The sequence below is a fragment of the Equus quagga genome, chromosome 4 (genome assembly GCF_021613505.1).
Source record: "Equus quagga isolate Etosha38 chromosome 4, UCLA_HA_Equagga_1.0, whole genome shotgun sequence".
In the NCBI taxonomy this organism is placed as follows: domain Eukaryota; kingdom Metazoa; phylum Chordata; class Mammalia; order Perissodactyla; family Equidae; genus Equus; species Equus quagga.
The window spans coordinates 116,969,803-116,990,304 of NC_060270.1; the positions used below are offsets into that span (position 1 = coordinate 116,969,803).

The 20,502-nt window shown below is 40.0% G+C and overlaps 1 protein-coding gene across 13 annotated transcripts in view; it reads left to right on the forward strand.

Moving 5' to 3' along the window:
- OSBPL6 (oxysterol binding protein like 6) overlaps nt 1-18,668 on the forward strand; it is a 102,265-nt gene extending 83,597 nt beyond the window's left edge. For all 13 annotated transcript variants that reach the window (XM_046659241.1, XM_046659244.1, XM_046659243.1 and 10 more), the window contains 10 exons: nt 5,592-5,679; nt 6,176-6,429; nt 7,380-7,517; nt 7,884-7,947; nt 9,738-9,816; nt 11,409-11,553; nt 13,489-13,633; nt 14,914-15,040; nt 16,490-16,612; nt 17,627-18,668. In XM_046659241.1, the coding sequence (XP_046515197.1) occupies nt 5,592-5,679; nt 6,176-6,429; nt 7,380-7,517; nt 7,884-7,947; nt 9,738-9,816; nt 11,409-11,553; nt 13,489-13,633; nt 14,914-15,040; nt 16,490-16,612; nt 17,627-17,735 (1,272 nt within the window). In that variant the 3' untranslated portion in view covers nt 17,736-18,668. The remainder of the gene's footprint in view (nt 1-5,591; nt 5,680-6,175; nt 6,430-7,379; nt 7,518-7,883; nt 7,948-9,737; nt 9,817-11,408; nt 11,554-13,488; nt 13,634-14,913; nt 15,041-16,489; nt 16,613-17,626) is intronic.
- Nucleotides 18,669-20,502: the final 1,834 nt, after the last annotated feature.

Below are 20,502 nucleotides of genomic sequence, written 5' to 3' on the forward strand. Positions count from 1 at the left end.
TCTCTGTAGGCAAATCTGCATGGGAAGCTTAATTCTAGTGAGGAGGTTGTTTGGTGAGCAAGGAAGGAATGGGAGCAGGAGACGTGAGTTGAGTTAACTTAAGGGAGAAGGGGCCAGGGTGTAATAGCTCCCAGCTTTCGTCTCCATCATAGGGATACTCTGACACACGGATGGGGTATTTGTGTCTGTGAGCCAGTCTCTGCACCCGCAGGGACCACCATGCTGGAGACATGCTGCCAGCATTTTCTTTTCTGATTGTCCCTTTTCTGAGCTCCCATTGCTGACCAGTCCTTTGTCCTTCTTCGATCAGTTTCCTATCAAACTTGACTCTACATTATCTGGGCTGTGCCCATCATCTGATAACTTTATAGCCTATCTCTCTGAGAGCAACCTAATTTCCTTATTTCCAAGTTTATTGGGGGGCACACCCAACTGGGTACCCAGATGCCACTTGCACCAGACACTGACAATACAGGAATGAAGAGAACGTGAAGCAGATTATTGCACAAGTCCAAGCAAGATGGTGCCACCCCCTGGGGAAGAGTGAACCTAGTGGAGGGACAAGAAAGTAGAGGGCAGGGGTACATGGAGGTGTTACATTCTCTTTGAGGCATCGTGAGTTTATCAGACCTCTCAGTGGGGTTATTTGACCAGCATTTTGGACATTCAAGTTTAAAGCTGAGAGAGAACAGATCTGAAGAGAGAGTGAGTCAGGTCAGGATCCGCATAACCAGCTGCCTGTGAGACATTGCCACCTGGGTGCTCCACAGAACCTCTAATTCAGCACGTCCAAAATGAAGGAATCAACAAACCCCTTCTATACACACACACACACACCCCTAAGGAAGAAACACAAACCTACACGTACTTATATTGCTTATCCAGGTGCTCTTGTACCCAAGTATTCACATCAAATACCCGAGTGTTTCCCTTCACTCCTGCCTTACTACCACCCACCACCCACACTGATTTTCTCATTGGGTTCTGTAACTTCTATCACCTAAATACTCTCAGATCCATATATTTTCCCACAGCTTCCCTGCTGCCATCCAGTTCAGTCCTCCGTCATCTCCCCACCTAGGTCACCCTGTCAAACCCATAACCGGTTTTCCTGCCTTCTTGCCCCCTCTAATCCATTTTCCACTGGGGAGCCTGATTAATCTTTCTGAAATGCAAATCTGATTATGTCCCTATTCCCCAGTGTCCTTAGGATAACTATCTAAACTCCTTAGCTATCATACAAAGACCGTTATAATCAGATCTCTGCCCTCAGCTGTAGCTTCCTGCAACCTCTGTTCTTCTGGAGTCTTCCAGGGGCCAGGGGAGTGATTCCTGGAGTAGTCAATTTGCTAAAGACACCCCATGTCCCATGCTGAAGCCAGGAAAGTGACTCTCTCCTACAACCCACATTGGAAAGAACTGAACTTCATACCTTTTCCATGTGCCCTCTATCTTACAGGTCTTCATAAAATGACTATTTTTACCTAAATCTTCTCCCTTTATCACAACACTCAGTCTTAAGTATTTCAAGAAGCTAGACCATGGCAGACCCCACGATGTTCTCAGTCATTCCTCTCCTTCAGCTGAGACTGTTACTGCATCAGCCTCAGCTGCCCGAGTCTCTTAAGTTCCTTTGTCATGAGGGCCCCCAGAAGGCTCCTCAAGTCTTCACCCCAGCAGACTCGGCAAACCCACCTGGTTAGTTGACTGTACATATGTGAGTCCTAGCAGCAGCTGCAGGGGCGGCTCAAGCTGCATATTCTGCACTACAGCTGCCAAAGGTGACTGGGCATCTCCACTTGCCATCCACCCTGGCTGGAACACTTCCAGAGAGCTGCACGTTCAAATCCCTCTCTTGCCTCAGTGTACTCAAAAGTCACCTTCGCAGATGCCTACCCTGGCTGCCTGTCTACAATTTAGAGCTACCATTTCCTCCTCTCCCCTCACCTTCCATATTCCTCTTCCCTTTTTATTTTTTTTCCTTAATACTTAGCATTATCTAACAAAATATACATTCCATATATTTCACTCGTCTGTTGTGTGTCTCCCGTACTAGAATGTAACTTCCATGAGGGGAGAGATTTCACCACTAAGTCCCCAGCACCAGAACAGTTCTGGTGAGCCCAGAGCAGGTACTCAATAAATGTTTGCTAACTGAATGAAGGAAGGAATGCTCATAGCACCTTAACACATGATTAATCTGAGAAACATCTGGGCATTCACTGTCTTACATTAACATTTTCCATGACTGAGAGAAAAATCCTCTTTATGTGACATCTACCAAGGTACCTAACTTAATGAATGCTTGGTCCCTTTAAAAAATGCTCTTCTTCTCATGAGCCAGCCCCGTGGCTGAGTGGTTAAGTTTGCACGCTCCACTGCAGGCGGCCCAGTGTTTCGTTGGTTTGAATCCTGGGCGCGGACATGGCACCGCTCATCAAACCACGCTGAGGCAGCATCCCACATGCCACAACTAGAAGGACCCACAACGAAGAATATACAACTATGTACTGGGGGGCTTTGGGGAGAAAAAGGAAAAATAAAATCTTTAAATAGGATAAGAAAACAAAAAAAATTTTTTTTAAAAGTTAAAAAAAATGCTCTTCTTGCTTCCAGAATGATCTATGTCCTTGCCTCTGCTTTTAAACTTGTTTCTGCAAGGCTACATGCCTGGTTGCATTTAAAAAAAAAAAATTCCTGAACTCTTTTGAATCCGTGAGCCCTTAAATAAAAATATTTGGCCACGGGAATTCTTGACCATGGAGGAGAAAACAAATATATATTAACTATTCTATTATAATACTGGAGAGCCTTAACTTTATATACAGGATAACAGGAGTAGACCACAGCCAGACTGCCCAGCCTTAGCTACTGGCCACACGTATAATCTAGATCTTACTCAGGGGCCACTGTCATTGGCCACTAGAATTCTTTTATGTTCTACATGGACCATTCTACATGTGCATGGATTTTGGACTATTTCTATCATGTATTAGTTTGGAAGAGATTAGAAGCTGAAGAGGAGTAGACTGTTGATAGCTTTTTGTAGAATAAACATGACTCTTTCTCAGCAAACATTCAAACAATATACATGCATGCAACATGAATTTGGTTTGAGCAGGCATACATCTCCTCTAACTTAATTGGGTGTGATTAGCTTTTCTCAGAGAAATCACATGAAATAGTTTGATTTACTTTTTTTCTTTCAAGCTCAAGAAGGTGGGTTTCATGAGTCTGATGGTTTAACCAGCAGGTTTGTTGCGGTCGATGGGAACCGGAAGCCAGTGGCAGTGGGAAAATATGAATAAGAAAAAGACTTGATTCTCAATTTACCATCTTATAGACTTGCTGAGTGTGCAGAAGCAAAACTACCATTGCTTATTTATGCCCACAGTCATTCTCTGCAGTGCTCTATTCTCCCTAGATATGTGAGCTTTCGTCAACTCTAATTTTATTTATTTATTTTTGAGGAAGATTAGCCCTGAGCTAACTACTGCCAATCCTCCTCTTTTTGCTGAGGAAGCCTGGCGCTGAGCTAACATCGGTGCCCATCTTCCTCCACTTTATATGTGGGACGCCTACCACAGCATGGAGTGCCAAGTGGTGCCATGTCCACACCTGGGATCCGAACTGGCAAACCCCGGGCCGCTGAGAAGTGGAGCATGTGAACTTAACCGCTGCGCCACTGGGCTGGCGCCTGTCAACTCTAATTTTAAAACCATCAACCATAAATACAGAAAACTTAAAGGCAAAGACTGATTGTTTTTGTTACATACAAATTTAAGACTTTAACATGGCCTCAAAAAATCACATAAACAATGTTAAAAAATAAATTGCAAACTGAGAAAAAATGTAACCTCTATGATGAACTGAAAAATGTGTGAAAGATAAAAAAATTCACAAAATTTGAAATTCAGACTTTAAAAACAGGTCTTTTATGTATGTTAGGTAGATAGATATCAAAAAGCATTGATAGTATTTAGTGTATAAGTGGGTGTGGAGAGATGGATGCTTTCATTTACTGCTGCTGAGAACAAATTAATGCAGTCTTTCAAGAGAACAACTTGCCAAGATGGGACTAAAGCCAAAAGTCACCCATGTGACTGAGCAGTTTCACTTCTAGGAATAAATCTTAATGAAATTTCCAGACAGATTCACAGAAATATGTTTACAAAGATGTTCATCCAAGTATTATCTATTATAATAAAAAGTCCGAAACCACTTAAATGCTGGTTAAATTCCTTGGTTCTAACTGTCTAATGAAGTATGTTGCCATCCCAAATAAAGATGAAGAGCTATATTTATTAGAATGGAAATATATTCAGAACACTATAAAAAAAATATGTAAACTCATCCCCTTTTTCAATATCTAAAGACAGATGTATCAATGTTTTTGTATAGATGTTTTGAAACTGGGAGTAACATGCACCGAATGTTAAAAGTGATCTTCTTTAGATGATGGGATTATGGATGATTTTTATATCATCTGTTTACCCTCATCTAATTTCTAATTTGCTACGATAAGAATGTTTTGTTTTTATGTTCAGAAAAAAATATAGCGCTAGTTCCGTTTTGAAGAAAGTAAATGAGTATCAACAGCTTTCTTGCCTGCAGAGACATTCGTTTCTCCCCTTTCTCTGAATGGCTCTACCATGCTCCTTTGTTTTCTTATCTGCTCCATTTCTAAGTACATATGTTGCCTCTTAATTTTATTCTCACACAAATTTTAGTTTCCTTTTAGTTCCATGTTTTTCTTATGTAGAGAGTGGCTTAATTCTTGATTTCTCTCTATCCCCAAATCATCATCCCACTCACCCAAGTAATCTGCCAGATTTTATCCGTTACACTTCAGTTGTGAATCTCAAAGTAGCCTTACCTCTGGGTCCTCACTGTGGCCATCTTAATCTAAGCTGTCAGTATTTCTTACCCGCATCTATGCAGTGTCTTATTATCTGGCCTCCTTAGGGAAAGCTGTCAAGTGTCTTCCTGAAAACTAAAGATGACTCTATCATTCCCTTGCATTTAATAACTCACAGTATTATACGTGAACCCTTTACGCTGACGTGAAAAGCCCTTCACAGTCAGACCCTCTTCTTGTTAACCCTACCCTCTGCCACAGCCACTCGACTTCTTACTTTTCCAGGAATGAATGTTTCTCTCTTGGTCCTTGCCTTTGCACACTCTCTTCTTCCTCTGCTTCTCCCCCCTTTTAACAACTTCTCCAATCCCCACTTCAAACATTACTTCCTCTGGGCAGCCTCTCTTGACTCTCTAGGGAGAGTCATAGGGCCTCCTTTTTTGCATGTTCTTACTGTGTTGTAGTGAAATATTTCTAGATATGTACAAGCCTCCCCCAGCCTCCCAGCCCAACTAAGACAGGGAGCTATTTAAAGAGAAGAGCTGCTTTCAAGCAACCCTGTATTCTGGCTCATGGAAGACCCTCAGGTGTTCATTGGACATAGGCCAAATACATTTCCCACCATGACCTCTGCTTCTCATTGGGCAATATCTTGTTATTTTTAATCCTCTGATTTTCTGAAGTTAAGACTGAACAAGAATTCCGATCCTTTCTATGTTCTTTCCTGTCTTAGGCTTCAGATGATGAGTCTTACATCAGCGATGTGAGTGATAATATATCTGAAGACAACACCAGTGTCGCAGACAACATTTCTCGGCAAAGTATGCATCCTTTGAGCTTCCAGGTGGTTCTATCTACATGCCGAATCACAAGGCTGGTGATTCAATGAACGATCATTTCCCCCCCACTCATTGTTCCTTTTACAGCTGATTGTTCAATAGATTTTGTATTTGTATAGTCTGTTGAGGTAATGGTTGAAAAATCTGTTAGGTAGATGGTTAAGTGAAAAAGTTTTACTTCTTGCTCAAACCAAAAGTTTGAGTCTTTCTTATTAAATATGTTTAATTTTTTAAAATTTGACTTGTTTTTTCTTGAACTATATTTGAGTATATTTAACACCTTGTTTAAAAACTGTACACTCGTGTTTTGTTCATTTATTAGCAACCTTGTATGGAAATAATTCTTGAGAGCGTATGATGAAGGCTTGAGAAATGTATCACAGTCGGAATTATTGGAAAGTTATTTCCATCCCGGGATTTATGAAATCAGAAAAGCAAAGTATCTTTTATTGTGATCTCATCTTTCTCCTGCTTTCAGTCTTGAATGGGGAGCTTACGGGAGGGGCCTTCCGAAACGGACGTCGGACATGCCTGCCAGCTCCCTGTCCGGACACCAGTAACATTAACCTCTGGAATATCTTGAGGAACAACATTGGTAAAGATCTATCTAAAGTCTCTATGCCTGTGGAGCTAAACGAGCCACTGAACACTCTGCAGCATCTCTGCGAGGAGATTGAATACAGTGAGCTTCTGGACAAGGCTTCAGAAACCGACGACCCCTATGAGCGCATGGTAATAAATAACAGAGCAGTGCTTTTCCTGGATTTGTCAGCCCTAGACCTGGGCTAAGGCAGAATTCATTATGGTAGCATATTTGGTCTTTGCATAACATTCTCTCTGCATAGGTAAGAGAGGAATCGGTCTATTTGCATAAATTCTACTGGAAAATACACACATTGTGGCTTATGCTTGGTTTAGAGTGTTTCTGAAGTTAGGATGGAAAGATGTCACAGTCCTTACAGGTTTAAGGCATGTCTGGCCTTGCTTTCTCAGCTTTTCCTGAATGCCAAGAGAGCCCATTTGTTCAGGAACTTGGATCTGAGAAAGTAACCTCCTGTTTGTGTTTTGCCCTGGCCTCTCTGCCACATGACTGTGGAAAACTTGACCTGCCCTCTGAGAAGCACCAGTGGCCACCATCCTTCTGCACATGGTGTTAAGATTTTGCAAATGGCTTAAACTGGAAACTGGTTTTCAAAAATTGAACTCTGGGGGCTGGCCTGGTGGCATAGTGGTTAAATTCACACACTCCACTTTAGCGGCCCGGGATTCACAGGCTCAGATCCTGGGTGCAGACCTACACACCACTCATCAGGCTATGCTGTGGCAGTGTCCCACTTAGAATATAGGTGAAGACTGGCACAGATGTTAGCTCAGGGACAATCTTCCACACCAAAAAAAAAAAAAAAAAAAGAACTCTGTGACACTCAGGAAATTGAATGGACAGATGAGTGAAGAATACTTGGCCTAATTGCCTGCTTGTTCCCATGTAAAGAGTTTAACTTCATTTTCATTTATTTTTTCCCCTGTAAGTTTATGAAGAGCAAGTGCAAATAATAGAAAATGCAGATGCCATCAAATCAGCACCTGCTGATGGGGATGTGTAAAATCTAGAGGAATAAGGGACAAACAGACCTGGAAATAGTCTCTCCTATATTATTTTCCTTTCTTAAATGTTTTAACAGGTTCTTATTGCTGCATTTGCAGTTTCAGGATATTGCTCCACCTATTTCAGAGCAGGAAGTAAGCCATTCAACCCTGTCCTTGGGGAGACTTATGAATGCATTAGAGAGGACAAAGGGTTCCGCTTCTTCTCAGAACAGGTACGTCCCACCTGACTCAGTGAGGTCTCTACATAAGTAGGAAGGCAGTCTGATGAGGCAAATAGCTTTTTGATAGACTTCTGTTTAGGGCGAGTTATGATGCCAGTTAACAGAAAACTCACTTAGTTTATCTATATAATTCCCCACTCTAAGATGCATATAAGTTCTCTGTGTTTAAGCATGAAGTCTTAAAAGTTAAAGATTCAGTAATTTGCTTATACATTTTGAGAATAATTCACTAATAGAGATAGATGAGTTGAGTAGTTTTTCTTTGGAAGTAGCGAATATATGTTGTAAAAAAAATTATTGTTTATGGAAATTTTAACACTGATGTCATTGCCTTCTTTTTTTGTTTTTGATTACCAGGTTAGCCATCATCCACCCATTTCTGCTTGTCACTGTGAATCCAAGAATTTTGTGTTTTGGCAAGGTTTGTATCTCAGTTACAACTTAAAAATCCAATTGATGACTATATAGTCTAGATACAACTATAAAACAATTTCTAGTTTCCAGAGGTACATTGTACTCAGTTTAGATTTCTAACTTTGCAACTCAGAGAATGTTGGTAATTGGTGCAGAGTTCAGTTTGAGAAATTAGATTTCTTGGTTTAAATATGAAACCATGTCATCTAGGAGATGAGATTGTTTATCTAGGAAGCAAAGCCCTGTGGGACCGCAGAGGTCCTTGCTGACTGTGTCAGCTCTGGGCTATCACTTTACCTCATTGTGCCTCATTGTCTGCATCTCTAACATACAAAAGGTTATATCTGCTGCCTTCTTGCTTTGTGAGGGTGTGCAAAGAGATCTTAATCCTCAAGGAAGTCTCCACAGTGCATCGTCTGTGGTCACAGTCTATTTAGATATATAAACATTGCAGTGATTTCTGGTCTTTAACTCATTGAGGTTTAGTAGTTTGGATTGAAGTCTCTAATCTGTGCCCATTGTTCCATCAGAATGTGTTACAAACTCACCTAAAATAAAACATTTCAAAACCCCTTTAGAAAGAAAAAGAAAAAGAAAATATATATATATATATGTAAATTTGACCATTAAGTATAAATAGTTCCTTCATGTTTGGAAGGGTGCTTCATTGTGCACAGAATGACTCTTTTCATATGCACTTCCTCAATCTGAAAACACACGAAATGATGGAACATTGCAACTGTACTGTATTGCAAAATAAGAAAATAAATATTTCTTGCTCATAACAAAGAGTCAGAAATTTTGTGGAGACAGCACTAAGCTCCCTTAGATCATCGAAGTGGGACCAGGTGGTTATTATGAATTCACAGGTAAGCCTGAGTTTCCACAAGTAAAACGTGAAGCCATCATGTGAGATAAAATGCTGGGCCCTGGGCCATATCTTAACAATGTAGGAACATGTTAAAGTTAATCCAACTTTCTCATAAATCTTACCAATCTGTATTTAGAAATTTTATTTTTGTACTCTTCTCCCAAATCATACATATAACTCTTAAAATAAATGTATATATAAATCAGTGATATTGCCATACTGAAATTATTTTTACTATATACCTCATTTTTTATATATATGTTAACTATTTCCACCATTTAGTTAAAATTTATAACAACATTTATCTAGACATTAAAGCATAGTAGAGTATATGTGTATGTTAATACACACACATATTATTCCAGGCTTTTCCCAGTTTTATTAGTTGAAAACAAACATGGAGCATGTATTATGGAGAAACATAGATAGTAGATGTTTTTGGTTCACAGTTAATCTTTTCACCTTTGGCTGTCCTTAGGCACTTATGTTAAATCAACAGTATAGAGTCAATTGTGATTACAAAGGTTCTTTGTAAAATGCAAAGTGTGATACAAAGTTAGTGGGGTTTTTTGTTTGTTTGTTTTTTGTGTTTTTTTGTAAGATTGGCCCTGAGCTAACATCTGTTGCCCATCTTCCTCTTTTTGCTTGAGGAAGGCTGGTCCTGAGCTAACATCCGTGCCAATCCTCCTCTACTTTATGTGGGATGCCACCACAGCGTATGTATATGCCACCACAAGCATATACATGGCTTGACAAGTAGTGCTAGGTCTGCGCCCGGGATCCAAACCTGTGAACCCCAGACCACCAAAGTGGAGTGTGCAAACTTAACCACTACACCACCAGGCGGGCCCCCAAAAGTTAGTTTTTATAGAATAAATGATTAGATATGGAGTATATATTTCTTGTCCTCTGCTTATGTTATTTAGATATCAGATGGAAAAACAAGTTCTGGGGGAAGTCGATGGAAATCCTGCCTGTTGGAACACTGAATGTCATGCTTCCAAAGTAGGTTGCTCTCATCTTCCTTTTGGTCTCCTATCTGCTTTCCTAAATCAGAAACGGGTATGTGAAACTCTAGAAGTGCCAAGGATCCATTTCCCTGTATGGCAAAATCTTCTGTTAACTTTGCCGAAGTTTTGAGAATGGAATCCCACAAAAGCAAATGAGAACTTTAGCCTATGTATCAAAGCTTCCTATTTGTCTCTGCACATCCTCCCTTGATCAGTCAACACCAGGTCACTACCTGTCCCAGTCACCTTGTTAGTTTGCATTTTATATAGAAGTTTCTTTTTTTTAGCCATTTCTTTTCTATACAATTTATAATATCATTTTTGAGTTAATCTTAGATTCAGGGACTATTTTTCATTTCTAAGTCATTTCATTAAGGAAGAGTGATGGAATCCTTATATGGTTGTTTTCCAAAGGATATAGTCTATAAATCTTGTTAAATTAATTGAAGTTTTCATTGAGGCCAAAGGCTTGATTGGTTTTGTTTCTGTCTTCATTTGGTTCATTTGGTTTGGTTTGGTTTTTGTCTATTTGAATGAGAGAATTTTCTGGTAGATTGGATATGGAGAAAGGTGGAGAGAGGGAGGAGGGGAATTCCCAGGACCACAAAATAAACTTTCACTATTTGCAAATTTGTGAGAAAGAAAGAATGTTCCCAGTCATATACAGTGCCTACATCATACCAACTCATAAACTTTTTAGAAACTTAGAATCATTTTATTTTATCTTGAAATAACATTTTATTTTAAAATATACACAACGTGTACATGTGATCTGAAGCTATGTCATCTCGTTCCTTGGCAGAAATTCTGTAACGTTACTCCCCAGAATTTGCATTAGATATGTGCTGTCTTAATTATTCTCATCAATCTTTTCCCAAAGAATTATTCACACCTTTGGTCTTACCTCGAAGTATGAAACAATGTTCTCAGAGTAATCTTGCATAAATGCATGCCCTACCATTCCTCTCTCCTCCCTCGAATCCTCCCACCATGGCCTGTTGCCTGCAGGGTCAATCCAGACTCACTGGTATGTCATTGAAGGCCTTGCCTGCTCTGCCGCATCAAACCTTTCCAGCCTTGCTTCTCACCACACCCACTCACCTGTAGCACACCACTCAGGGGTCCCCAGGTGCGTCATGCTCTTCTGGCTTCTGATGCTTTTCCCCAACCTGTAGTGCCCTCCTATCCATCCTCCAAGCTTAGACCAAACCCAGCCTCCTCTGGCAAGCCTTCACCCCGCATTCAAGGCAGATCTAAGGCTTAAGGACTCCCCCTTCTGTGTTCTCATGACGCTTCCTCATGAGTATTTGTTGACATGTTCATCTACCCCTACCATACTGTTGGCTCCAGGAGAGCAGGCCCTACTCAACTTGGTAGCTTTACCATCTGGCCCATAGAAAGCACTGAAATGCTCCTTAAATGAATGAGTCATGTCATAAACATCCTTGACCACATGGAAACTTTCAACAAAGAAATGAGAGGAAACTGAGAGAAAAGGAAGCTTTCACCAAAGAATATTCTCGTTAGAAACAGTAATGTATATATGTGACCTTCACTGACATTAATCCGTGTTGTATTCTTCACTAGGTATGGAGATTGCTATGTGTGGAACAAAGTCACCACGTGCATACACAACATTCTCAGCGGGAGGAGATGGATAGAGCATTATGGAGAAGTAACCATTAGAAATACCAAAAGCAGTGTTTGCATTTGCAAACTCACATTTGTCAAGGTAAATAATATCTTACAACAGTAAGGAAAAAATAGTGTAATATACTTCCTAAGGAAGAAATAAAACAGTTACCTTAAACAGCACAAGCGAGTCTGTCCTGTATCGTGATCCTTAAGGACATTTTAGATAAGAAAGCAGAACCCACTGATGGAGTTCCTCAAGGCATGCAGACTTCTGAATGTGTGGGGGACAAAAAAGGCACCATCTCAAAACAGAAAAAAAAAAATCTTTTTAAAGAATTTTCTTTTTAAGCAGCCATTCAGTAGTTCATTAAGTAAAATTCCAGAAAACACTTCTTGCCTATAGCAAGTCTCCTGGTTTATATTTCTATTTCTGTTCCTGCTTGATTACAGCATATTCAAGTGATCTTATTTTAGGGACCTAATTATAATGCAGTTGTCATTTTCTGAGGGTGTATGTAGATGATAGCTTCCAGTCACTATAAGCTTATCCAACTCTGCCACTATTATAATCCAAATAAGTTCAAGAAAAAGCATTACCTTTATTAACAAGAAAAGATGTCTGGGATAGGAATGCCTACAGAAAGAACACCATTTTCCCTCAGTCTCTCTGGTCTAAAGTGGAACGCACAGTCTCTCTCCATGTTTGTTTCAATGTCCTGCAGAGTTCATCATGGTGCAGAAACTCCATACCCCCTTTATCTTTTCTACTCCTGATCTCATTCTAATATGGTAGAAACGGGTAACATATTGGAGTCTTAAAGCTCAAAGTTTTCTCTTCTTAATTAAATCCTTTTAAGCCACATTGGGAGGTCATGTTAGTTTTGAATATCCTTATTTTGGCTCAAGATGTTTTTCTTTTTTTCCTTCTTTCCTTATAGATTCATTAGGTGGCTCAGAACTGACGAGCCAGGATCACTCTTTGCTCTGATGGGTGATGACAGTAAATGAGTGCATTTAGTTTTGTAGGCTCTGAGAAACTTCTATCTAGGCCTGCCCCTAATGTTAGCAGAGCTCTGGGCAAGAGGACAAATGCAAGTTCCTATTCCATTGGTGTCAATATTTAAAACATGTAAATGAGGCCCACAAACTGTCAAATAAAATATGTTCTGTCCTTCACTTTGACAAATATATCTTTTATTAAAAAAAAAAAAAAAAGAAAAACCTGCAAGACCAGGTCAGATACTTCAGAACTCTGTGCTGGCAATCTGGCAGTGCAGGAGACCCAGTCCTGGCCCTCACCCTTCCCCACCATCTTCCCGCCTCTGGCTCTATCCTTGTCCTGCACTGCCAGGGGTCTCACACACACATATGTAGGCAGTCCAGCCTGCACATCCACGCTCTGTCCACACCCCCCTCAAACAGCTGCCCTTGGCCACCCCTCAGACCTGAAGATTCACACACTGGTGGGTGGTCTGCCCTTGGGTGGATGAATCCAAGGAAAAGGCCTGTGCAGCCTATGGAGTAAGCTTAGAGCCACTTGGACAGGGAATTCTAGGGTCCTGCATACTTGGGGCTTGATCTAGAACAGGAGCCATGGGATCCAGAAGGGTAAATTCCCACAGACTTCTCACTGTTTTGGGAGGTGACCAAAGCAGGCTCTTTATGATAAAAGTTAGCAATTTACAGATACTGTGGAAATTATTTCACGAACTACTTCTACAGCATTGCCAATTGAAATTCATTTAAATTCATGAACAGAGGAAAAATTCGAGGAGGATGTAAGGAAGAAATTCCTACCTATAATTAATATTAGGTTATTAGATAGAAGCTGAGCCTTCTCAGTGTTCTGCTGCCATGCTCTAGCCAACTAACACTGAGAAAGCCAACCTTCCTTATAAAACATTTTAAGATAGATATCTGAACATGGTTTGAATGAGGAGCTTCAAAGTTAAGACAGTTTTCCATATGGAAATTACAGCAATTGGGGTTATTAAGGAGATTGGGTGTTTCCATTGGGGTTTGGTTTTTCCAGGTGAATTACTGGAATTCGAATGTGAATGAAGTCCAGGGGGTTGTGATGGATCAGGAGGGGAAGGTGGTACACCGGCTGTTTGGGAAGTGGCATGAAGGGCTCTACTGCGGCGTGGCCCCCTCCGCAAAGTGCATCTGGAGACCAGGTGAGGCGGCAGGAGTGTCTGTCCTCAGGAGGGCAGCATGAGTGACAGAGGACAGGGATGTCCAATCATCCCATGCAGTTCACCTTATGTTTTCTGTAACAATGTTTGAAAACAGTGTTTTCAAAACCATAGATGCTTAAGGCAATTGTAGTTACATTTATACTTAACATATAAATTAGATAAGTCCCAATATTTGATAATAAGGAGTAGTAAAATTTAGACCAAATCTGACCTGTGGTCAGAGACTGGGCTTCATGTAAAATCACTCTAAATGTTATGCCTACATTTAAAAGCTAGGAATATTTATTAAAGGGTTTAGATAATTGAAATATAGAAACTTAAATCCTTACTCATGTTATTTACTCTGTTTTAATAAAACAAACGAAAGCCTGCAAACATCTATAATCCACAAATTCAGTAACTTACTAGTAACTTACTAGAGTAAGTGACCTTTTTATTTGAGCAGCAAAAAGTTGCAATATGTTGACTTTTAATAAAAGACTTCAAGAGAGTTCTAGTAATATACTAACATATAATTGAATATCAAGTACTAATAGCACAAGGCTCCACATGACATCTATTTTCACTGGAATTTTGTCAGTTAAGCCCTAACTTTAAAATTAGTTGTTGGTTTCCTAAGAGACCTCAATGAGTGTTTAAATTTCCTGCTAAGAGAGTGGTCAGTTCATTCATTCAGCAGTTGTTTACTGAATACTGACTGCATCAGGTTTTGCTCTAGGAGCTTGGAATACATCAATGAGCAAAGCATACAAAGATCCTGCCTTCAGGTCTAGTTAAAAAGTGCCAATAAATGTTTATTTAGAGCTGCATCTTTTTCTTTTCTAAAAGGAAGTAAATTGTAAGTGTTTCTAGTGAAATCTTAATGCTCATAGTTAATCACTCTAGCATTTAGTTACCCAATTGGATATTTGAGAGAAAAATTATGGAGTAGTTTAGCCAGAAGGCCACTATGTGTACATTATATATATTTTATATATATATATATATATATATATGTGTGTGTGTATATATATATATATATAGTCTTAAAGGCTGGATTTTATTAAATATATGAATCTATCGTTCATGATAATTAACATAAAGTTTCCCATGTAGCAAAATACAACCAATTTAATTCACTTAAAAAATTCATAAGCTAGTGTTTATGACTACAAATTTGCTCTTAGTGTGGGTATTAATTAAGCATCTGGGTTAAGTCAGCTTCGGCACGTTCCATAAGCCTCTTTGCCTCTCACAGTCGTTCACTGGCCTCATTTTAGGTTCCATGCCAACCAACTATGAGCTCTACTATGGCTTCACGAGGTTTGCTATTGAGCTTAATGAGTTAGACCCTGTACTAAAAGATCTCCTTCCACCGACAGACGCCCGGTTTCGGCCAGACCAGAGGTGAGCATGGCAGTGGTATTTAAGATGGACACTAGATCATGACATGGCCCTACAGATGTCGTTAAGGCTTATTTTCTTTACCATCATTTATTTATTCGTTAAATCATTCATTCATTCCCTTATTCACTCAGCAGTATTGAGTCTTCTACCCTAGGTCGAACAGTATTCAGAGGAGGATCATAACCGAAAGATTAGCTCAATAAACCGCTCCTCACAGATGACACGATGTTTTTAACAAAAAGTTTCTGCCCACCACGCCGCCCCCAAATTTACCAAAGGGCTGCAAATCCATGAATTCTCTCTCCACTAAATACAGAGTCAATCCTCACCCAGTGTTTTTACCCTTTTCCTTCTAGTATTCTGTAATATGGAATATCTTTTACACTGAAGAGTAAGAAGATAAGTTACAGAGGCACCTAGAAATGCTTTGAGTTAAAGTCTGGAGTTTGCCCAATATGGTTTAATCCCACAGGGTGTGAGACGTACTCAAAATACAGTACCTTTAATACCTCTGATCCTTATTTTTTTATTATTCTCATATGGTTCTGTACTCATGTTGTCCATTCCTACAGAATTAAATGTGATATGCCATGCAAATTCCATCCAAGATCATTTCTGTTTCCAGTGTATTTGTGGCTTTGTTTGTCGTCTGCCAAAATGGTCCCAGCATTGAATGTGCTACTATTTAGTTGTCTCATATTCCCCCCTCTCTCTCTAGAATATGCAGTCTCACTGCTTGGCATTCAAATTCGTCAGTAAACTTCCTGTACAATGTGTATCATATTGAATCCCCGTTCTTTGCTCTCGTTTTGACATTTAAATGTTTGCAAGTCACCATTAGGTCTGCTTTTTCTTTCTCAATTCTTTTCCAGTATTCCCTCTCTGAATTTCACTTACGATTCATTTCCTTTCTGTGGGCTTTTATAATTTTCCTCAACTGTTACCTTTTCTTTTTTTCATCAGTTTTACTCTCTCCAATAAAACAGGAAAACTCGTTCCCTCCCAATCTGTTCCAAAAGTAGATGGAGAACAGCCAGTTACCCTCCTCCATTCTGTGACCCTTAACAAGGGCTTTTTGATAAGAGGGAAAATGGGCGCAACATGGGACTTCATGCTGTTCAAACCCTGGACTCCCTAGTCATCCTGAAAACATCAAGTCATAGAACCTTAGACAGCCCAGAAAAGTCTTCAAAGCCAAGCCACTCACCTTTCACTCCTGCCTTTCTATTGCTCTATGCAATAGTTTAGTTCACATACGCAGAAGGCACGTTCATTGATGGCCAGGCAGAGGTGTGGCCTGGGGCAGGGGTAAGGGGCCATTATCAGAGCATTACTGTTCACTGTGTTATGTTCCCAGCAACCAGAGTGTACTTGTATGCAAATGAGATCCTTTTTTCTCAGAAAAGAGGGTAATATAATATACTAAAATATTAACTGCTTTCTGCTTAGATTTTTGGAAGAAGGAAATGTGGAAGCTGCAGCAGCAGAGAAGCAAAGAGTGGAGGAGCTCCAGAGATCTCGAAGACGATACATGGAGGAAAACAACCTGGAACATAGACCAAAATTTTTTAAGTAAGTCACTTCATTCCCACAACAAGTTCATGTCTTGCAGGTGGGCACCGCAAGCAATGAGAAACTCCAAGTGAAAAGAAAATGAGGGATAGTTTAGGTCCAGAGAGATTAAAGGTGGGAAAATTAAACTGATTTTGGTAACTGGTTTGGGCAGTGAAAATACTGACTCAGACTTTGCACCTGTGAAAACTTTGTAACCATAAAAATAAATTCCCCTCAACAGCTCTTTGCTTTTTATGGCAGCAAAAAAAGAGTCAAGGTCTTGCCCAAGATGCTCTTCATCCCATAGCTACTCCCTTTAGAAGGGGAGGAACTTGTTCCCACTCCCTTACTCAGAGACAAGATGGGCCCCACTGCCCGCAAGGTCATCCTGGCTTCATTAGTATTTAATTTTATTTCCATTTGGCCCCTCTGTGGTGTGATCATGGGTGATTATTACAGGATTATTTGCAGGACTAGATATACATCACACAGATTAATCTGTAGTTTCCAAATCCATCTGTTACCCTCCAGAGCCGGGACAGACCAGCTCAGAATAACCTCATATGCTTTCTGATTGCTCCCTCCTGACTGCCGGGGGGCGGGCGGAAATGCAGGCTTGCCCTGTAGATGTTGGAAGTGCACTCTTCGGACGTGGACCCTGCAGCGGCTCTTAGAGCTACTGAGGTCGCATGCTTTTCCTCACAAGTGAGGCAGAGACTGTTCTTGTGAGGGTGGGGCCTGAGGCTCTAGTTACAGTCTTTGCATACTCCACTTTCTAGTTCTGCCTGGAAGTGATTTATTCTTGCCCTCAGCCCCTGTCCCCATGACCCTATCCACTTCTATTTCAAATGTTTAACAACAAAAATGCATTCATTTCTAGTGAAAAGTCAACAAGTCATCAATAAGCAGATAGTCCACTAGCTGCCTGACAAAGTCTTGTGTATATGTACACGTCTGTCTACAGGAGAAGGTCCAATCATCAGATCACCTGGATGTGATTTGTGTCTAATGCTGATTTTTCTATTTTCACAGAAAAGTGAGTGATGCCAATCAAAGAGAAGCCTGGGTTTCTAACGACACCTACTGGGAGCTGCGAAAGGACCCTGGGTTTAGCAAAGTAGACAGCCCTGTTCTTTGGTAAACTGCGAATGTTGAGCTAGCCAACATATCACGCTCTGAATGAATCAATAACTATGCACAAGTATGTTTCTTAGAGCTGCGCGTGGTTTCCGGGTCGACTGAGAACCGACCATTTGCTTTTCTATCCATCTTTATAATGGACTTTCAGAAGTGCATTAGACAAGGCCCCTAACCACTCTTGGATCCTTTCTGTTTTGCTGCAACCATGTTCCTTAAAAAACATCCACACCCTCCTCGAAAAGAAGGAAAAAAGGAGCAGAATATAAAATCCAAAGTCTGAAGAGTTTGTAAAGAAAAACAAACTGTAACTGGTGCTTAAAGCTGATCCAGAGAGTTTAAAGCAACACGACATATAAACCACGCTTTTGGTCCTTTTTCTGGAAGCGCCACTCCCTCATCTTAAGAGCTCCTGGGCCACGGCAGCCGGTCAGCTCATACTGAGTGTCCGTTCGATGTGGTGGACTTGTGCTGGCCTTGTCAAAACAGCCGTGATGCTTCTCAGAACTTGTTCCATCTGTACGCCATTATTCATGCCTTAAGAAATGCAAAGATGTACAATAAATCATTTTTTAAATGTATGCTCATAGGTTTTTGTGAAGGACAGGTCTTTTGAATCATGGCATGATTCACTTTCTGGGATCAGAACAATTATGAGACTAACTTAAATGGATTTTAAAAAGTAAACAACACATGCTTTACTTTGATACATGGGTTACCGTATTGGATACTGAAGGGCAAGAAGGAAAAGGTGTGCTGAAGTAGATCTCTGTGTTCATATTGCTCGTCAGTTCCTGTCCTACGTCCAGATAATAAACCATCCCTCTTCCACCCAGCCTCACAGTGTGCCCTATTATTTGGCAATATCTGTATTTGATTTGAACACTTGGCATCAGTGTTAAAACCTTGGAACGAAATAAAAAGCATATGGAATTTCTCTGTGGGCTTAGGAGTACTGTAATTGACTATTTTTGACTGAAGCACAATGTAACCCGCACCTCCATCCTATGCCCAACCCATCGATCGGCACCAGTGGAACCCCACTGGGAACAGAAGCAAGAATGCTAGTAGCTTATTTGTGTTGTTTAAATCAGTTCTATGCAAAATCATGTTTTATATTTTCATCAAGTGATTCTGTGTAATACATGACCACATATTAAGCATTTACCTTGCTATTGGCAGAGATATAAAATTTAAGCTAAGGAGTTTATCCATCCCAACAAAAAAGGAGGGGCAGAAACGTGTTTTGCATACTTCAAGATTTGTTTCTTCCTCCAATATACAGAGGCTTTTTACCTGCATCAATATTCCTCAGTTTCTGCACGTAGATGACTATATAAATGCCTGTATGTTTTTTAAAAAATCTCTTGAGAGATTTTCCTAGAGAATTTTAAAATTACATATATTTTATTCTTAGTTAGGTTTTTATTCTTAGATTCTTACCATCAAATTTTAAGTGTTACTTTAAATTCTGATAACAAGGTTACTGACATTCTACATTTTGTTATGAGGTGTTGATTTTAATGTTCTTTCTCCTCAGCAAAGCATTCCTAGTAATGGCTGGTCCACAATCAGAAACGGCTGCTGAGAGCTTAAGGGAAAGCTCCAAAGTCTCCACTAGGTGGAGCACTATTTTAGTTATCCTAAAACTCGTCCCTCGTTCATCTGAGTCCATACATTCTCTGTACAGTATGCACTGTTTAGAAAGAAATTTCATTCCCAAGTAAATTCCTTAATCCATCATCAGATCTAAGGGTCCTCCCTCAGCAACCCCTGCCCTAGGCTTCTCAATGCCTTCAGTTCCCATTTTAAATCCATAGGTGGCTGGCCACATGGTAGTAAACTTTTTCCCTTGTTATCGGCTCATTCATCTTGACGTTGTTCTATCCACATCCTGAAATACATGCCTTTAATTTTAATTATAATTTAATTAGACTTATATTGACTTGCTCGGAGAAGTCTGTTCTCCCACAGTTGGTCAAGCTTTAAACACTATTTAAAGTGGTTCTGGTCTGTACTTATTGGCACTTGCCTGAACAGTCTCAAAATATTTAGCTTCAAGATAAGAAAAGAGTTCTGCAAAGTACAGATACTACAAGTAGAGAAGAAGGAAGGTGAGGCATCAGGTAACTGACACATATGCTGTCAATCAGGCAGCTGGCAGAGGACCCAGGACCCATCGGGGGAGCACTACAGTACCTCACTTTTGGGGTTGCAATTGAGAAAAAGACTAGCTATTAGAGAGGACTTTTACTAGATAACAAGTTTCCAGCCACAGGTCCGGTAGGTGATGATGGTCAAAGCTAGCCTGAAACTCTGATTAGGATTTCAATAGGAGAAAATCTCAAATTAATTAAAATCACCGTATTTTCTTAACATCCCCGATTCAGAATCTTCCTTTGACATTCGGATATCCTAATTAGACTTCCAATTCAAGTGATCAATTAAGTTTTAGAAAATACTCCTAAAATACCTGATTCACAAATTCCCCATCAAATACTCCTCTCAGTGTGATGGCCTCATGCCTCATTCCTTTTTGTTTTTATTGATATGGTGGTTATAGAATTGTGAGACTTATTCCATTTGGAATTTTCATCTGCAAAATGTTGGGGCTTTCAGGACTAGTTTAAACAGCAAAAGGGTAGAATACATATTAAATCATTCTTGATAAAACCTGGTTTATTTCTTAGAATTTTATGTAAACCTTTTTATTTCAGGGGCACTTTTCTTCTTTGTTCTTCTCTAAAATGATCTAGGCTGGAGGAGGACTT